We start from the raw sequence: 19,365 nt of genomic DNA, 5'->3' as shown, positions 1-19,365 counted from the left end.
GCTTTGGGGCTCGTGGAGAAAATGAGCAGGACAGTGTGCGGGCGCCGGGGGATATAAAGGAAAGAATCCGTTGGTGTGTGGCGCAGATCGAGGGAGGAGAGGAAAACCAGCAGAGCTACGCAGCAGTGCAGCGAGCGGAGAGCGGTGCTGGGCGAAAGGACTTACTTACCGGAGACGTGGGAGACGGCAGCAGGGCCTTGCTTCGTCCAGGCAGCGACGGGATCGGCTGTCAGCGACTCCGGCAGCTAGTCGGAGACACCGTAGATCAAAGAAGCCGCGTCATCGGGGAGGCGGCGTCAGCAAGGAGGCGGTTCCGGAGGCGGTGCTCGGCCAGGCTTGATGGCTGGAGAGACGGAGGGAGAAGGGAGTGGTGAGTGAAGTCAGCCCCCCCCAAGGCAGCCCGAGCCCCACCCAGAGGCGGACCCAAGCTAGGGGAACAGAGGCAGCTGCAACGCCCCCTGTGCCAATTTACAAGGCCCAGCCTCCCACATAGTGCAGTTCTCCGCCCCATAAATTGTGCTGACAGTTGATAACGAACTCCCAGCTGTGTTACTCAGCCCCAGGCCACATAACTGCGCAGTGTCACCCTACCCCAGCATAACCTGCAGCCAGAGTGTGCCTAATTGGATCATCTTAGCTGAGAAGCATAGAGAGGGACGTTGTAATGAAAGTTGTGTAAGAAAGACTAAACCCTGCTCTACCTGTAGCCAGAAGGAACATAGAAGCGAGAAGATATTCCCCCAACCCATAGGCTGTTCATAGGATAAAGTAAAGCAGAAAGGGACAGTTACAAACCAGAGGTTGTGAAAAGGGACAGTCATACCGCTTCAACCACTGATACTGCCATAGACCTATAGAGGTATTGAGCTAAACCCGACTCCCTAGAGGTCAGGGGACGCTTACGGAAAATATCCACATCTGCAGTCAGCGTATAGGGCTAAACCCGATGAGGAAAGCATCAGGGGACGCCCTCTACTGGTCAGCGTGAAATAGATAGAATCGCAGGAAATATACAAGAGCAGGCAAGACTTCTCACGATCAATTAGTAAGCCCGCTACTTAAGGGTTAAACCCGGCTAAAGGCCAGGGGAAGCCCAGGATTACTAACTCTACTTCAGCCAGACAGTGAGTCAGTACCGACAGGATTGAAGTAACAGATATAGGCGCAATCCTAACCCTGTGTCGGCCAGGAAAACAGTACGACATTCATTGTAGTAAAGACTCCCATTAGGATCTCTTATACCCAGTGAACTTCACTAAACTATTACGGGACAGTTAGGATTTTGGGACTGTTGGGAAGGACTTTGATGTACAAAAAGGTATTTGGTGTCTATTGTTATTATTACCTGTTAGCCTACCGAGTTGTCATGTGCAGAGGGAGAGTCTTATGCACCGCTTCTGTTGTATCTAGAATAGAATAGGATATATATTAACGTTAGTCACAGTATTGATTTACATTATTGCGCAATAATAATAATAGTAGGATTAATACCCGAATTCTCATTGGGTATGCCTGCATAACAATTGATTGATAACTTGTATTAACTTGTTTACAGATTTTAGCACATAAGGTAGGATTAGTTGTATATGCACTGGTAGCAGGAAGAAACACGCGAGAAGAGGAAACCCATGAAGGAGCGACCCTCACTGGTCCAGCTTAATAAAACCTGTAATTCCTGTGTCAGTGGTGATGTAACTGTTGATTGCATATTCCCACATTATATGATTCCTCTGTTTGTACTTAATAAACTTGTTGAATACATATAAAAGAAAGAAAAGCGGAATTCTGAATACTTACCTAAACACCTGTAAGAGAAGAGAGCAAGATACTCACCTGTGGAAGGTTTCACACTATGTCTGAATACTGTGGAGGGCGTGCATGCACCATCGTGAGGATGTGGCTAAGCCTCCCTGGGAAACCCAACCCCTCACCCACTCCCTTTGTGCCACTGCCTTGTCCCCCCCAAACATCTGCCTCTTGATAGAACCTGAGAAAACATCCTAATTTTGTACTTTTGATTTCTTTTATCAGGTATTTCCTCTCAGATGATAACATTCAATCCTTACGTTTTGAAGCCCAGCAAAATGTATATGCTTGATGTTACTTTAGGTAAGTCCTGTTATCATTGAATAAGGAGAAAGAGTTATAGATAATTTTTTCACATTTAGGGCGGTATGTATTAAAATACATTGCCGCCCTTCGCGCCCCCCCCCCCCCCCCCGCCGCGATGCCGCCTCATATGTACTAACATATGCGGCTGGCATCGCGATGCGGTGACGGAGGCCCCCCCGCGATACCTGTACTGTGGTCTGCGGGGGGTCTCCGTCACCTCCCAGCCGGCTTCTGCTGCTTTCACGCCGGGGACAGCTAAGCAGGCTGTCCCCGGCGCTTCCTCCTCCCCCCTGCAGCCGGAAGGACGTCCGGCTGCGTTGCTAGGGGGAGGAAGGGCTTACCTTCCGGGGTCCAGGAGGACCTGCAAGAAGGTAGGCCCAAGGGAGGGGGGAAAGGGGGGGTCGGCGAGGCGGCGGGGTTGCGGCGACGTGGCGGGCGGCGAAAAGAAGCCCATTGGCTTCTATAGGGTATCACCACCCAAAGGTGGCGATACCCTGCCCTGCGATATCGCTGCGAACGAGTTTTAGTACATAGGAAAATGCGGTAAAACGGGGGTTTTAACGCATTTTCCCTTTAGTACATCTCGCCCTAAACCCCATTGTTACATTTAGAGGTGTGTCTTGTATGGTGTTGACTGACAAATGTGGTACCCAGGTATGTGCCACTATAGTGGTATTGTAACTTATCATAATTGCACTCTATTTTACCTGGTGATTAATTCTTCTGTACCTGGTTTAGGTTCTCTTCTTCATTTTCATTGGGGTAAGGAGTCCACACAGTGTAAGTCGCCTTCACAGGAAACTGGTTTATTTGAAGAGGATTTGCAATCTCAGGATTTTTCTAACAGTTCTCTCATGAAATAAGCTGGTTATCCATAGGCTCTCAATAGTCATACACGTTTACCTCAAACTGCTCTGACAGTAGAATAACTAAAAATATAACCACAGTGACTAGGGCCGGACTTGGACCAAAAATCGGCCCTGTAATTTTTACCACACTGGCCCATCTGCTGTGGGCACACAATACCAGCTGGTGACACACACCGTAATGCCCATTACACAGTATATACAGGATAACAGAACATATGTCCCTACCACATATAATACAGCCCATAGGCCCCCCCCCACAGATAATTATTCAGCATATAGCCCCTCCACCTATAACACAGCACATAAGTCCTCCTCACCCATATAATACATTACATATGTTCCCCCCACAGATAATTATGCAGCATATAGCCCCTCCACATATAATACAGCAGTACATAGGTCCTCCTCACCCATATAATACAGCAGATAAACCCCCCACCCCCATACTAAAAAAAAGTGTTTGCCTGTGGAGTGGCTCTGGCTTGCTTTTGGACGCTGTGCTGGCTGCAGACTGCTGCCCTAATATTTGTGTGTGCAGACAGATGAGTGGGAGCGCTACTCGGGGCTGCGTGACGTCATGATGCGACGGACGCTGTACTTGGCCCGCACAGCTAGAAAAGTGCACAATTAATTTTGCAGCAAGCGGAGCTTGAGGGGGGGGGGGGGGGGGGTGATGGTCATTAACCCTAGTGTGCACGCAGCGGGTAGCTGAGCTGTTGGTTTGCAATTTGAGGGGGGAGAGGAGAGCATCAGCTGGCAGGACCGTCAGCTGGCAGGATGACTGAGTGGGGTGGGTGGCCTGTTTTGGGCAGTAGTTGTACAAAATCGGCACACAAAGCCATCGGCCCTTCTGGCCTTCACCAGAAGGGCCAGATGGCCAGTCTGGCCCTGACAGTTACCATAGAACACAGTTGTGCAAATAATCTCAGCTATGCATTTCTACATTAGAAACTGTAAATGTTCAAAATTACCTTCTTTGACTAGACAAATAATTGCATTAGTAATCAATACTCACATCACAACATGTAAATGAACATTTCAGTGTAAATACTGTATTATCAATACTTTGGCAATAAACTCAGTGTCCTAACTTAGAATGTTCAGAGATAATGTCCCAAATCTTTACTGATCAGCCCAGTGGGCCCAAATATAGTAGTAGAGTACATTTGGTTCCTTTTAAGCAATGTAAACATTCCCGCAAATATAGGGGTCGATCCTATTAACCCCATTCAGGTGCCCTTTTTACGGTGAAAATGACAACCAAATTAACCCTAACTCGCACCCTTCGCACGGCCGAATTCACTGAAATTTGCTTGCACCCCTATGGAGGTGTGAGCACTTTTCAGCGGATTCGGCCTGCCATAAAGTATCCCGGGTGTCGTGATGATTCGCACTCAGCGAATCAGCCGCACCCTTCGGGGTTAATAGGATTGACCCCATAGTATGCCAGCGTCTTTGTAATCCTGGCAATGTCTTTACATCCAATATAACAGAAGACTTGTAATTCCAGTTGGAAGGATTTATATATATATATATATATATATATATATGGAAGGGGGGGTGTCCAGAGTGCGCTCAAATGATACCACTTAGCCACAGAGCTAGACTAAAAGTCCCAAATCAATGTGCTCCTGGAGTCACTTGTATTCAAACGGAATGTTCATGAACTTCATAAATAAAACCGAAGACCTCGAGTATAAAAACCAATTCTTTATTGGAAGCCCAAGGTGTTTCGTCTACACGACTTCATCAGGGGCATGGCATGGCCTAATACAGGCCAGAAATCCAGAGAGTAATGGTAGTAATGGACAATTTTCCTTTTACACGTATAGTCAGTTAAAATCCGAATAGGTAGAAACGAAAAAATAATGATAACCAAGGATGAAAATCCAAGACCAGGTATTCACAAGACACTTCCTTCAAAGGTCAATACAAAAAAAGCTGTATGTAGCCCAGTGTATGAGATCCAGAGATTAGGGAAAAACCTACAGGTTTGAAGGTGGGGATTTCCGTTCTCTCAATCAGTTAAAAATAGTAGTAAAAATCCGCAATAGAGGAGTGTAGATGCTTACTCCACTGCAGCTAGCCGCAGCCCAGCCGGGCGTCTAACAGTGACGTCACCGACGTCACTGTTAGACGCCCGGCTGGGCTGCGGCGGGAGACGTGAACAAGATCCACAGGTATTTAAGTTGTGTATTTGTATTTGTATGTATCTCTTTTTTGCACCTTGATAAAAAGGCCAGACGGCCTTGAAACGTCGGTCGAAAGCAAGCCACAGTCTGGTGTCGTTATTGTGTACGAGTGCCGCCTCCGGGAGAATATACACAGCAAAATTACATTTGCTTTAGGAAGGCACCGTTGTCTGCTGACTACCCATCATACTGGTACCTTCGCCACAGCCCACGGGAGTGCCTCCTCTAGGTATACTATATATATATATATATATATATATATATATATATATATATATATATATATATCCGACAGACGGCGGCACTCACCTCTTTACTGGGTTCTTCCTCAGGACATCAAATACAATACACAGAGATAGTACATTTATACATACCACCAGGTGCCCCCCAAGAATCAGAACAGCTCCGTTCACAGCACATCCCGCTGGCACCATGACGTCAGCGACGTCCGCGCACACCGTGTGCATCATCACGTTAACTCCACTACGCACCCCGGGTGCCCGAGGCAGCATGTGTTGCTATGGTGACAGCAATCAACACAACGCAATCACTAAAAAATGTAAATACAGTACTATGCAATCAATAAAATCTGCATTTAACGGGGATCTGATACGTGTACATAAAACAAATAAAACACCAACAATAAAGATAAAGCAATGAAGAAAAAAATAAACTAAACACATAAAATATGAAAAAAGATGAAAGATTAAAATATGCAAGATGGTATATTAATAGCCTAGATCAGTTAACACAGGGCCGAATTAAAAAAATATTTGAATCTACCACTTCTCAGACAAGTATCTAACTGAGGTGACTGTTTGTGTTGAGATAGATAGGACTTCTTTTATGTAAGATAAATAATTAGACTGAATGACTTGAAGGCTCAGAAGGAAAAAGCTAGATAAGGAATTTCAAAATGGATTCTGATTTTGTCTGTCGTCTGCCCCCCCCCCCCGCTTTTCTCACCCATCCTCCCCATTTACCTTGTTATACCTTTTGATACTTTTTGATAGATTAAAATTTAGATATTTTGTGAGACCAAACTGTTCCCTAAAACTCTTGGTTGAATACTGTTTAAACCAACCATAATGGATACTCCCCAACTAAAGGGGCTGAGAGGGAAAGAAAAACAAGATACTGAGAATAAAGATGTGATCACATGTGATTTATTCAAATTGACAGAAAGCTGGACAATGACGCAATACAATAGAAATGTGATAGCAATACGGCGTGGCATTGCGGACTGGATTCCTGGTATTTTGCTTTTTCTGCTCCCTGCTTCGCAGTATACCCTGTGAATTGAACAAATTGTTCATTGAACGTTGTTTTGTTTTTCACATATTGTGTAAATGTCTCACACTGTTTACCTTTTATATACTAACTAATTGAAAAATTTAATAAAAACTGTTTAACAAAAAAAAAAAATATGCAAGATGAAGATACTATTCATTTACCAAAAATCACCAAATTTTATATTAGTGCAAATTATTGGCAATGTCCAGTTGGAAGGATTTATATATATATATATATATATATATATATATATATATATATATATATATATATATATATATATATATATATATATATATATATATATATATATATATATATTTACCAGTAACCGTATCTATGAGTGATGTCAGGGTAGCACAATGCCATAAGTACAAGACTCACCACAAGGTTTTCTCTAAGTAGTTTATCGCAACTTAATCCTTTAAGATGTTTATAGAATTGTATATACCATTCAATATATATATATATATTAGTGTATTTAAAAGCATATCAGCCAGCCAATGGTGCCGCAAATATTAATGCTGTGTTTTTTTTTGTTTTTTTTTTTAGTATCACAAAAAATTGAGGTTGGAAGATCACAGTTATACTTTACAGTCAATGAAATGTCACAGAAGATGACCTGTCAGGTTCAACCCAAAGATGGTATTGAAGTCTTCACCATCTTCAGCATTTTCTGCACATCAGGAAAAGAGGTATATGGTCTGGCCTATTTAAAAAAATACTAACGAATGTAAATAGTACATCATTAACTTATATTGACTTTTACTAAATCATTCACACATTTAAAACATGTGCGGCCACCAAAACATTGAGGCTCGTGGCCAGGGGCGGATTGGGAATGAAAACCAGCCCGGGAAAGATCTCAAAGCAGCCCTTATAGGTAGGTAGGGTAGCTGTTGTGCGCCGCAGGCGTGCCCAAATTTTTTTGGGGGTGTGGCCTAGTGGAGAGGGGGTGTGGTCTATTTCAACAAGGCCACGCCCGCTGCTATGCTGGCATGGCTAGCGGATCTCTGAGCAGCTGGCTATGTCCTCAGGCTGCAGAATAGGCGCATGCGCACAGCGTCTATTCTGCAGCCTGAGGGGCTGGGGAGATAGAGACAGGGGGGGTGACAGGGTGTCTCCCAACGGCCTATATATATATATATATATATATATATATATATATATATATATATATATATATATATATATATAGTGCTTGCAAGGAAAGCGTCACTCCAGAACTTGTGCAAAAGTGGTAAAGTTATTGTGTCAACGGCGTTTCGGGACATCAGGACATACTGATGGCTGAGGCCCGAAATGCCGTTGACGAAATAAATTTACCACTTTTGCACAAGTCCTTGCAAGCACTACATTTTGTATGCCTCGGAATACAGGAGCAGGCGCCCAGGCAAGCTGACGTACCCCACGTTTGGAGACAGTGAGTGCCGGCCCACCGCAACATACATACATATATATATACATACATACACATATATATATATATATATATATATATATATAATTTTCAATTGGTCCGGCACTCCTTTAGCTGCTAAATATACCTTGCTTGCGGTGCCCTCAGAATGCCTGTAACACAGGCTGGATATAGGATGGTCACACAGCGGCACTCATAAGTCTTGAAAAGGTGAATAAAAATCCTTTATTGCGCCCAACGGCGTTTCGGGATCTCTCCCCCGTCTTCAGGGGCTTAGTGGCTTAAAAACAATGTTCACATACACGGTATATATAGCATGAACAATGGACATACAATTAAAACAATTGATCTCACCTGTCCGGCGTCGCCGCCCGCTGCGGAAGTCTCCCATGTGGGTGTCTCCGTCAGTGATGCTGGACGGCGGCGCCGGGCTGTGACATCATCACACAACACAACCTGGTTGCCAAGCAACCCACTGCAGCCGGCTGGTAAGAGAAACAATAACACAGAATTAGCGCATATAACTATACGGCTTATATAAGGCTGGTTGTGGAAAATATTAAAAATGCACACAATAAAAACATATAAAAACACACATTGCTACCATAAAGCAGAATCCCAATATTCGAGTCTGATGTATAATAATTATCCCGCTAATTTACATAAGTATCCTGCTAACCTGCATTATATTATGCTCGAGGTGACAGGGGAGCGTATATGTGACTGCGAATGGGGCACTGCTGGAAAGCAGAGATACATGACGATATGCACAACTACATACTCCTACAAAAAGCATTGTAAGCCCAAGGCTTCATTTAACCCCTTGGGTGCCAGGGTGTTCAATGAAAAGATCCATCTGCATTCCCTCTGCAAAATAATTTTATCCCTGTTACCACCTCTCAGGGCTAATGGTACATGATCAATGATTATGGCCCTGATACTGGGTATAGTATGTTTGTTTTGTGCCCAGTGTCTGGCGACGGGTTGTTCACTGTGTCCGCTGGCGAGTGCCTGTTTAATTGCACTCTGATGTTGTGCCATGCGTTCACGGAACTGTCTCTGTGTCTTGCCCACATAGGACAAGCCACACGTAAATAACATAGGTGGTAGTACATGTCACCGAATGTAAGATTTTAATCCGTTTGCCAGTTTTGGGGTGATTGAAGGTTTTACTGGGAGTTAGGGTATTGCAGGTTGTACACCCTAGACATCTTTGACAACCTATTTTCTGGGTAAGGAAATGAGTATGCTGTTTCTTTAATAGTGGGGTTATGTCTAATTTCACCACTTGGTCCCGTATGTTTCTACCCCTGGTGTAGCTGGGTAGCAATTTGTTATTTTGTAGTAAGGGCAGATCTTGATCCTGATTAATCATCGGCCACCATTGTTTGGCTTTCTTGATGGTAGGTGCCGTGTCTGTGTTGAATTTATTCACCCATGGAATTACTTTACCCATATTTTTGGTAGGTCTAGCTTCCATTGTTTTTTGTCTGGGTATGGCTAATACTTTCCTTTTTAGGTGGCCCAATTCTTCCCTATCATAGCCCCTCTCTACAAATTTGTTAACCATCTGCTCTAACGCTATCTCCGTCTGGGCTGGGTCAGAGGTTATGCGTCATACTCTGAGCAGCTGTGAATATGGGAGTCCCTTTTTGAGAGAGGGGGGATGGAAACTATTAGATTTTAAAATAGTATTCATATCTGTGGGTTTTACAAAAATGGAAGTAGATAAAATGCCATTAGTTTTGCTGATATCAATATCCAAAAAATGGATGTTGTTATCACTAACATCATAGGTCAATTTAACCACACTATCTGTGCGGTTGTGTTCATCCAATAGGGAACATAACTTCTCTTTAGTACCTTCCCAAAAAATAATGAGATCGTCGATAAATCGAAGATATAATCGAACCTCTGGTATTAAGGTACCTCCGATATAGAACATGTCCTGCTCTACTGCATACATGAATGCGTTGGCGTACGATGGGGCCACCGAGGACCCCATCGCACACCCCGCTATTTGCAGGTAATACCTGCCATTGTAGGAAAAATAGTTATGCATCAAAACCATCATTAGCAGCTCTAAAAACAACTGTACTGGAGGTCCCACATAATTTGCATTATCAGTAACGAGTCGGCGGACTGCCTCCACACCTGCCCCATGAGGGATGCAGGTGTAGAGGCTTGTCACATCGGCTGTGCACATGAGAGACTGTGTTGGCAATTGGCCCAACCCTTCAAGTGCATGTAGGACTGCTGTAGTGTCCTTAATATAAGAAGGGATTTTCTGTATGCAAGGGTTCAGGATAGCGTCCAGGTAAACAGCCACTGGTTGGAATAGGGAGCCTACTGCCGACACTATAGGTCTACCCGGAGGCCTGATTAATGTCTTATGGACCTTGGGGACCGTATAGAACAATGGGACACGTGGATGTTCCACCTTCAAAGCTGAGCATAACTCACTTGTAATGTGTCCTGCTTGTCTGGCAGTGTCCAATGTCGCTTCCAAATCCTTCTTATAGATGTTGGTGGGATCCTTGGGGAGGGGGCGGTAGGTAGTTGGGTCAGCGAGCTGTCTAGTGCACTCTTGATGGTAGTCCGCAATGTCCTGCACTACCACTGACCCTCCTTTGTCAGCCCCTCGAATTACAATATCTGTCCTTTCGGACAGGGACTTGAGTGCCAGTTTTTCGCTTTTATCCAAATTGGAGTGTGCGGTGCTGGGATGAGATGTTGACGACGATGTGGAAGAATCATCAAGGATTTTGATGTATGATTTGATCGTTGGGTTGAAACTTTGTGGATCAAATCTGGATCTTGGCAGAATTTTCTTTAATTGTGGTGGTATGTCCGTTTCTGTCTGTGTCGTCATTTGTGTCGACTTGCCGAAGTGTTCCTTTAATTTCAGCGTTCTGTTTAGCTTGAACACTTCAATCTTATGCTGAAACGGGTCTGCTCTGGTGGTTGGGACAAACGACAGACCATATGACAATACTTTTGTTTCCAATGGTGACAGTTGTTTTGATGAAAGGTTAAATACCAGGTCAGATTTGTCTAATTTTGATACCTTCTGCCTCTCTTGCCTCCGCCATTGCTTCGCCCGCCGCGTCCTCTTGTTATTGTCGGGACTTGCGTTGTGCGGGCGCCAACCCCTAAAGGGGGAATACCTTGTCTTGACGTGGAGGTTTGGCTGTCAGACTCGCTGTAGGAGGTACTTGAATCCTCTCTTGGTTGTCTGCGAAATCTCTGACGCTGGTTTCTTGCAGGATAACGACGTTCCTGGCGTGATTGACTATTATTCAGCCAGGCATAGACTTTCCTTTGCTCGTAATCCTGCTGTACCTTCTTTAATTTTTCTTTTTTGAAATCAATCAACTCGCGTTTATATTGGGTCATCTGGGACTCCAATTTTTGTATCCATTGGTCGCTGGTATCGTCGGACAGTGTCTGTTTGTGTGCCACCTCAAAAGTAGTCAATTGTTCCTTGATATTATTTATTCGCGTGTTAATTCTTCAATCACTAATAATAACAGATCCATGGAGCACTTATTAAGTATCGCTACCCACCGTCGGCAGAAGTTGACATTGTATCTGCCGATGGTGGGCATATTGTGGATCCTAAATCCACGTGGTATTTGGTTATTGCGATAATAATCAGACAAGCTGATGCCATGGTATTGGAAATCGCATTCCTTCTGTTTTAGCTTTAACCACTGTTTGTACAGTTGATCACTCGTGGGTGGAACGGCGTCATCCTCCAATCTTTGTTGCACCAATATAGTGCATGCATCAACATCTGAAAAGCTTAGGCGTTCTCTGGCATCTGATTGGATAAGCTCCAATGTATGGTCCGCCTCAGTGGTGTCCGTCATGTCACTGCTGATCGCAGCAGTGCGCCGGTTGCGCTGTCACTTTAAATGCAAATAAAAAATGAACCTTTCAATACCCAAACACTGAGGGTTCAAATGTCCATTGCCACTTATGCTAGAAACAACTGCAGAGTGGGTGCCTTGGCTGACCTCCCCTTGGTACCTCCAATGTACCTGGGCAGGGAATACAATTTTCAATTGGTCCGGCACTCCTTTAGCTGCTAAATATACCTTGCTTGCGGTGCCCTCAGAATGCCTGTAACACAGGCTGGATATAGGATGGTCACACAGCGGCACTCAGAAGTCTTGCAAAGGTGAATAAAAATCCTTTATTGCGCCCAATGGCGTTTCGGGGATCTCTCCCCCGTCTTCAGGGGCTTAGTGGCTTAAAAACAATGTTCACATACACGGTATATATAGCATGAACAATGGACATACAATTAAAACAATTGATCTCACCTGTCCGGCGTCGCCGCCCGCTCCGGAAGTCTCCCATGTGGGTGTCTCCGTCAGTGATGCTGGACGGCGGCGCCGGGCTGTGACATCATCACACAACACAACCTGGTTGCCAAGCAACCCACTGCAGCCGGCTGGTAAGAGAAACAATAACACAGAATTAGCGCATATAACTATACGGCTTATATAAGGCTGGTTGTGGAAAATATTAAAAATGCACACAATAAAAACATATAAAAACACACATTGCTACCATAAAGCAGAATCCCAATATTCGATTCTGATGTATAATAATTATCCCGCTAATTTACATAAGTATCCTGCTAACCTGCATTATATTATGCTCGAGGTGACAGGGGAGCGTATATGTGACTGCGAATGGGGCACTGCTGGAAAGCAGAGATACATGACGATATGCACAACTACATACTCCTACAAAAAGCATTGTAAGCCCAAGGCTTCATTTAACCCCTTGGGTGCCAGGGTGTTCAATGAAAAGATCCATCTGCATTCCCTCTGCAAAAGAATTTTATCCCTGTTACAACCTCTCACGGCTAATGGTACATGATCAATGATTATGGCCCTGATACTGGGTATAGTATGTTTGTTTTGTGCCCAGTGTCTGGCGACGGGTTGTTCACTGTGTCCGCTGGCGAGTGCCTGTTTAGTTGCACTCCGATGTTGTGCCATGCGTTCACGGAACTGTCTCTGTGTCTTGCCCACATAGGACAAGCCACATGGACATGTTAACATGTAAATAACATAGGTGGTAGTACATGTCACCGAATGTAAGATTTTAATCCGTTTTCCAGTTTTGGGTTGATTGAAGGTTTTACTGGGAGTTAGGGTATTGCAGGTTGTACACCCAAGACATCTGTGACAACCCATTTTCTGGGTAAGGAAATGAGTATGCTGTTTCTTTAATAGTGGAGTTATGTCTAATTTCACCACTTGGTCCCGTATGTTTCTACCCCTGGTGTAGCTGGGTAGCAATTTGTTATTTTGTAGTAAGGGCAGATCTTGATCCTGATTAATCATCGGCCACCATCGTTTGGCTTTCTTGATGGTAGGTGCCGTGTCTGTGGTGAATTTATTGACCCATGGAATTACTTTACCCATATTTTTGGTAGGTCTAGCTTCCATTGTTTTTTGTCTGGGTATGGCTAATACTTTCCTTTTTAGGTGGCCCAATTCTTCCCTATCATAGCCCCTCTCTACAAATTTGTTAACCATCTGCTCTAACGCTATCTCCGTCTGGGCTGGGTCAGAGGTTATGCGTCGGACTCTGAGCAGCTGTGAATATGGGAGTCCCTTTTTGAGATAGGGGGGATGGAAACTATTAGATTTTAAAATAGTATTCCTATCTGTGGGTTTTACAAAAATGAGAAATATATAAAAAAAATAAGAGAGCACACTGTGTTGATCAATTTTATATTTTTACTTAATTAATGACAATTCATTTAATACATTATAAAAAACAGACAAACAATAAGTTTAAAAATATGCATTGAGCACTAAACAATCATTAAAACATCCGACCATGAACCTTAGATGGTTAACCAGTTTCGATAGTTGAGCCTTAAATTGAAACAGTTCCTGAAAAGTCAGTATAACAGTTCCTTTTAACGATATGTGCTGGTGAAACGCTGATAGCTTACAGTGAAGCGGTACTCCTTAGTGTAAGTAATGGATTATATTACCAGTTGCTTCCTGGGGGTAGGTGCGGCGGTGATCTTGTCTCCATACGGACACCCGCTACTACCGGTGTTGCTCCGATGGTAAGGGAGCCGGTACCGGGAGCAGGCGTCTTAGACGGGTCTCAGCTGGTCTGCTGGCAACCAGCGTGGCTCTGATGTGAAGAGAGCTAACGCTGGGAGCTGACACGGCTGGAGAGTGAATCAAAAACCCGGACGGTCAGATGAAATGGACGTCTGTGCGCACCTGAGCTGAGGACACTGGAACAGTACACCTTTAGCTGTTTTTAGGAGCAGTCCGGCAGTAAGAAGCACGATGTGAACAATTAAGGCAATCTGGATGGTGGTCACGGTCGGGATAAGATACGTCTTGACGCGTTTCTCCGTCCTCCTATTGCTGACGGTTTCATCAGAAGATGGTCTGTAGGTGATCAACCCAGGTATAAAAAGGTAGCTTGTCCAATCATTGGAAGGCAATATAAATACCATATAGATAAAATACATATATACTTACCATATAGATAAAATACATATATACTTACCATATAGATAAAATACATATATACTACATATATTAATTTTTGCGCCTGATTTGCCTTTTGGGTAATTTTTTTCTTTGTTTTACAAAAATGGAAGTAGATATAATGCCATTAGTTTTGCTGATATCAATATCCAAAAAATGGATGTTGTTATCACTAACATCATAGGTCAATTTAACCACACTATCTGTGCGGTTGTGTTCATCCAATAGGGAACATAACTTCTCTTTAGTACCTTCCCAAAAAATAATGAGATCGTCGATAAATCGAAGATATAATCGAACCTCTGGTATTAAGGTACCTCCGATATAGAACATGTCCTGCTCTACTGCATACATGAATGCGTTGGCGTACGATGGGGCCACCGAGGACCCCATTGCACACCCCGCTATTTGCAGGTAATACATATAATCACCTCCAGGGACCAGCACATGCGGATTATTTTCAACAAATGATAAACACACTCAGGACACTGAGGTGGTGAGCAAACTTTCGGGCTTTAATGAGTCCTTTATTTTCAACAAATGATAAACACACTCAGGACACTGAGGTGGTGAGCAAACTTTCGGGCTTTAATGAGTCCTTCGTCAGGCAGTAGCATAAACAATGTACAAATGAGCTTACCGTATATATGTGGTGGATGATAATGTTGTTTTGGATTGTGCCCGTCTCTCTGGATTGAATATATATATATATTGCTGTTTTACACTAATAATATTGCCTTGACAAAGGGGCGTTGTTGCCTCGAAACGTTGGCTGTTTTCCATTGTTGATTTTTCAATACACGTTTTACACCAAGTCCCTGGAGTGCCTGCTTTTTCGTCCACCCATCTAACTACTGCTTAGCCAAACACCAGGGCGGCTGACCCAGGAAAGGAGAGTGCCAGTCCGTCTACCCACCACTATATATATACACACATACATATATATAGTCGCTGGCGCATACACAGGCAGCGGCACTCCGTGGGCTTTTATTTCCCAACGTTTCGGGGTATGAGAACCCCGTTTTCAAGGTTCTTTATTCACCTTGAAAACGGGGTTCTCCTACCCCGAAACGTCGGGAAATAAAAGCACCATTTGAAAAATCCCACGGAGTGTCGCTGCCTGTGTATGCGCCAGTGACTACATGTTCCCCCAGAGGGCACCCGGGTAGCTGTGAGTGCCAGACTGACTGCTTGATACACACATCTATATTTATATATATTTTTATTTACATATAAATATACTGTATACATATACACACACAGCACAGCCTGGATTAATACTGACTCACTGTACTGTTGTAACCCAGGCCAGGTTGCTGCTCACGCTCCACCCGCCATCGCCCATCAGATGGATCCCCATCCAGTGCGCTGCATGCTGCCTGCTGGGGTGGGGGATCACATGAGCAGGCGCAGCCACCAGCCAGCGTCATCCGTCCTCCTCCAAGCAGAGGTGTAGCCTGAAGCCATGGCACCGGGAGCAAGCTCACATGGCCACCCCCACCCCCCCATCCGTCCTACCCCATGGTATTTTACTGACACATCTTAGTTCCAATGTAATGTAATGCCCCCACTCTCTCTCTCACATAGTGCCCCCACTGGTGCCTCTCACATAATGTCCCCACTGGTGCCTTTCACATAATGTCCCCTTAGTGGCCCCACTGGTGCCTCTCATATTGTGCCCCCACTAGTGCCCCCACTGGTGCCTCTCACATAGTGCCCCCACTGGTGCCTCTCACATAGTGCCCCCACTGGTGCCTCTCACATAGTGCCCCCACTGGTGCCTCTCACATAGTGCCCCCACTGGTGCCTCTCACATAGTGCCCCCACTGGTGCCTCTCACATAGTGCCCCCACTGGTGCCTCTCACATAATGTCCCCACTGGTGCCTTTCACATAATGTCCCCTTAGTGGCCCCACTGGTGCCTCTAATATTGTGCCCCCACTAGTGCCTCTCACATAGTGCCCCCACTGGTGCCTCTCACATAGTGCCCCCACTGGTGCCTCTCACATTGTGCCCCCACTGGTGCCTCTCACAAAGTGCCCCCACTGGTGCCTCTCACATAATGTCCCCTTAGTGGCCCCACTGGTGCCTCTCATATTGTGCCCCCACTGGTGCCTCTCACATAGTGCCCCCACTGGTCCCTCTCACATAGTGCCCCCACTGGTCCCTCTCACATAGTGCCCCCACTGGTGCCTTTCACATTATGTCCCCTTAGTGGCCCCACTGGTACCTCTCATATTGTGCCCCCACTAGTGACTGTGCCCCCACTGGTGCCTCTCACATTGTGCCCCCACTAGTGCCCCCATTGGTGCCTCTAACTATGTGCCCCTAGTAGTACTCACTGCCAGTGCCCACCAAGCTGCTCTGGATTCCGGCCCCTGCAGACCCTGGTGCCGTCAGTCTCTGAGCTTGCACTTAAAATGTGCTGCCTTGAAGCCAGTGTTCATGGCAGCAGCTGCCGCTGCGCTCTGGTCGGGAAAGGAGGGTGAGGAGAGAAGCCGGTGACTGTTGCTGCTGCGCTGTGATGGGAGGGGAACCAGCGCGGCGTCTTCTACAGATTTCGGCTCCTGGGGCTAACGCTCCACTGGAGCGTTCCTCCTTATGCCCCTGCCTCCAAGTACCGCGGGAGAAGCTGTGTGCAGCCGCGCATGCACACCAGCTCTCCCGCGGCCATTTTATGTTTGGGAGACCTGGGGCTGGCCGCGGCCATGCTGAGTAAGGGCAAAGTGCTGCGGCCGCTAACCGCATAGATGGTGGTCAGCGGCCCAGCAGGGAGGGTGAGCGGCCGCAATTGACCATAAAGGAGCCGGCCCACCGGGCCAATCCACCCCTGCTCGTGGCTAAATGCAGCAGGCTCCCTGTGTCAGCAGCGAACCTCACCATTTGGGGGAATCCTGTCTGTTCTCTGACAGTGAGGATTCCCTCGGAATGTTGAATGCGGTGAGCGGCCAGCACAGGAGTAAAATGTCGAGGGTCACTAGATTTGCCATTTAACCCCCTTGCCGGCCGCATTGAATAAAGCCCATTGAATTCCTTCAAATTAGAGGCTTCCTCCATACTTTTGCGAATATAACTGGTTGCTGAAATTCGTGAGTATTTTTGTATTGTAGCTAGAGCTATTTCAACTACATATTGCATATAACCGTGGGCCTTATTCAAGTTCAGTCTTTCTGACAAAATCCTTCTTAGATGGACAAAATCGTGTGCACTGAAGGTGGGGCAGATGTAACATGTGCAGAGAGAGTTAAATTTGGGTGGGGTTTTACTTCAAAGTGAGATCTATATTGCAGTGTAAAAATAAAGCAGACAGTATTTACCCTGCACAGAAACAAAATAACTCACCCAAATCTAATTCTCTCTTCACATTTTAAATCTGCCCCCCTGCAGTGCACATGGTTTTGTCCATCTAAGAAGGATTTTGTCAGAAAGAGTGAACTAGAATAAGGCCCCAAGTGTGGTTCCTTTATAAGCTTCTAGAACCAGACTGGTCATAGGCAGTATGGGGCAGTACGGATGGTGTAATGGTTAGCATTACTTCCTCACAGCACTACGGTCAGGGGTTCGATTCCCACCATGGCCCAAATGTGCAGAGTTTGTATATTCTCCCCGTACTTGTGTGGGTTTCATCTGGGTACTCTGGTTTCCTCCCACAATCCAAAAATATACTGGTAGGCTAGTTGGCTCCCAACAAATTAACCCTAGAATGTCTGTGTGTGCGTGTACATGTGGTAGGGAATATGGATTGTAAGCTCCACTGAAACTGTTAATAGTGTTAATAGAATGTAAGGGCGTGCCGCACTAGAGCCATCCAGCCCAACCAGTCCAGGGGCACCGCACCCCACACCACCGTTACCCAAAATTGGGTCTATGATTAACCAGCAAGGAGCCACATGATAGTTGATCCTTACTTATATATATACCAGGTGTGGTGCGGCACTCTCGGCATAATAAGACACACTTAGGCAGGGTGTGGTCAACGTTTCAATTTTATGAGAAAAATTGTATCAGGATACAGTGAGCAAACAGCAGTGAGTTTAAATAGGTACAAATCACGGCGTGTCGGATGAAAGGGGTGTGGAAACACGCCCTCCCAATGATAGGAGCTGACGTCATACACAATGGCGTCGGCAGACAGTGACGTGATGGTTACTGTGGAAACAGGTACATAACAATAAATATACGTGCAGTGACAGTTAATAAAGATGCATTTAAAAAATATATAACTACAATCAAGTAAATGCAAATACAGACATGACGTGAGGAAATCCAACGGACAAATACCTAAAGGCATATTTAGTGGAAAATTGAATAAGAGATTTGCTCATTCAAACCCTGGGGAGCGATAACACCAAGCCGGTGTATCCAGCGGGCTTCACATTGAAGCAATTTCAGAGCACGGTCACCGCCTCTGATAGACGCAGGGATGCAATCTATCATGCGGTATCTCAGACTAGCTACGAGATGTCTGTGTTCTGCGAAGTGCTCTGCAACGGCTTGTTCGCTTTTAACCGAGCTCAAAGCTTGTCTAATGGAGCACCTGTGCATGGCCATACGTTCTTTGAACATATGTGTGGTTTTGCCTATATATTGTAGGCTACACGGACAAATAATTTGGTATATAACGTATGAGGATGTGCAGGTGAAATGATGATGGATTTTGTAATTTTGGCCAGTGTGTGGGTGATTGAATGTGTCACCAGTTAATAAAAACTGACATGTGACACATGTACACCTAAAGCACCCTTTCCTGGTAGGTGCCAGCCAGTTACGGTCAGGGGTTTCAGGTTGGTATGTCACATTGGTCTTCACTAATTTATTGCGCAGGTTGCTGCCTCTCGAGAAGCAGCGCATGATGCGCTTATTAGAGAATGGTGGAGTTTAAACTTTTTGAACAATAGGCCACTGAGACTTAACAACATTGGTGATGGCAGAAGAGT

General features: G+C 45.2%; 1 protein-coding gene across 1 annotated transcript in view; it reads left to right on the top strand.

Annotated features, from left to right (window-relative positions):
* PKD1L1 (polycystin 1 like 1, transient receptor potential channel interacting) overlaps positions 1-19,365 on the top strand; it is a 167,611-nt gene that overhangs the window by 56,775 nt on the left and 91,471 nt on the right. Inside the window, exons 15-16 of the mRNA XM_083145173.1 lie at positions 2,032-2,109; positions 7,019-7,161. Coding sequence (XP_083001299.1) covers positions 2,032-2,109; positions 7,019-7,161 — 221 coding nt within the window. The remainder of the gene's footprint in view (positions 1-2,031; positions 2,110-7,018; positions 7,162-19,365) is intronic.

The sequence above is a fragment of the Crinia signifera genome, chromosome 5 (genome assembly GCF_055691185.1).
Source record: "Crinia signifera chromosome 5, ASM5569118v1, whole genome shotgun sequence".
Lineage (NCBI taxonomy): Eukaryota > Metazoa > Chordata > Amphibia > Anura > Myobatrachidae > Crinia > Crinia signifera.
The sequence above is the reverse complement of the archived record's forward strand: the minus strand, read 5'-3'. Positions and strand labels throughout refer to the sequence as shown.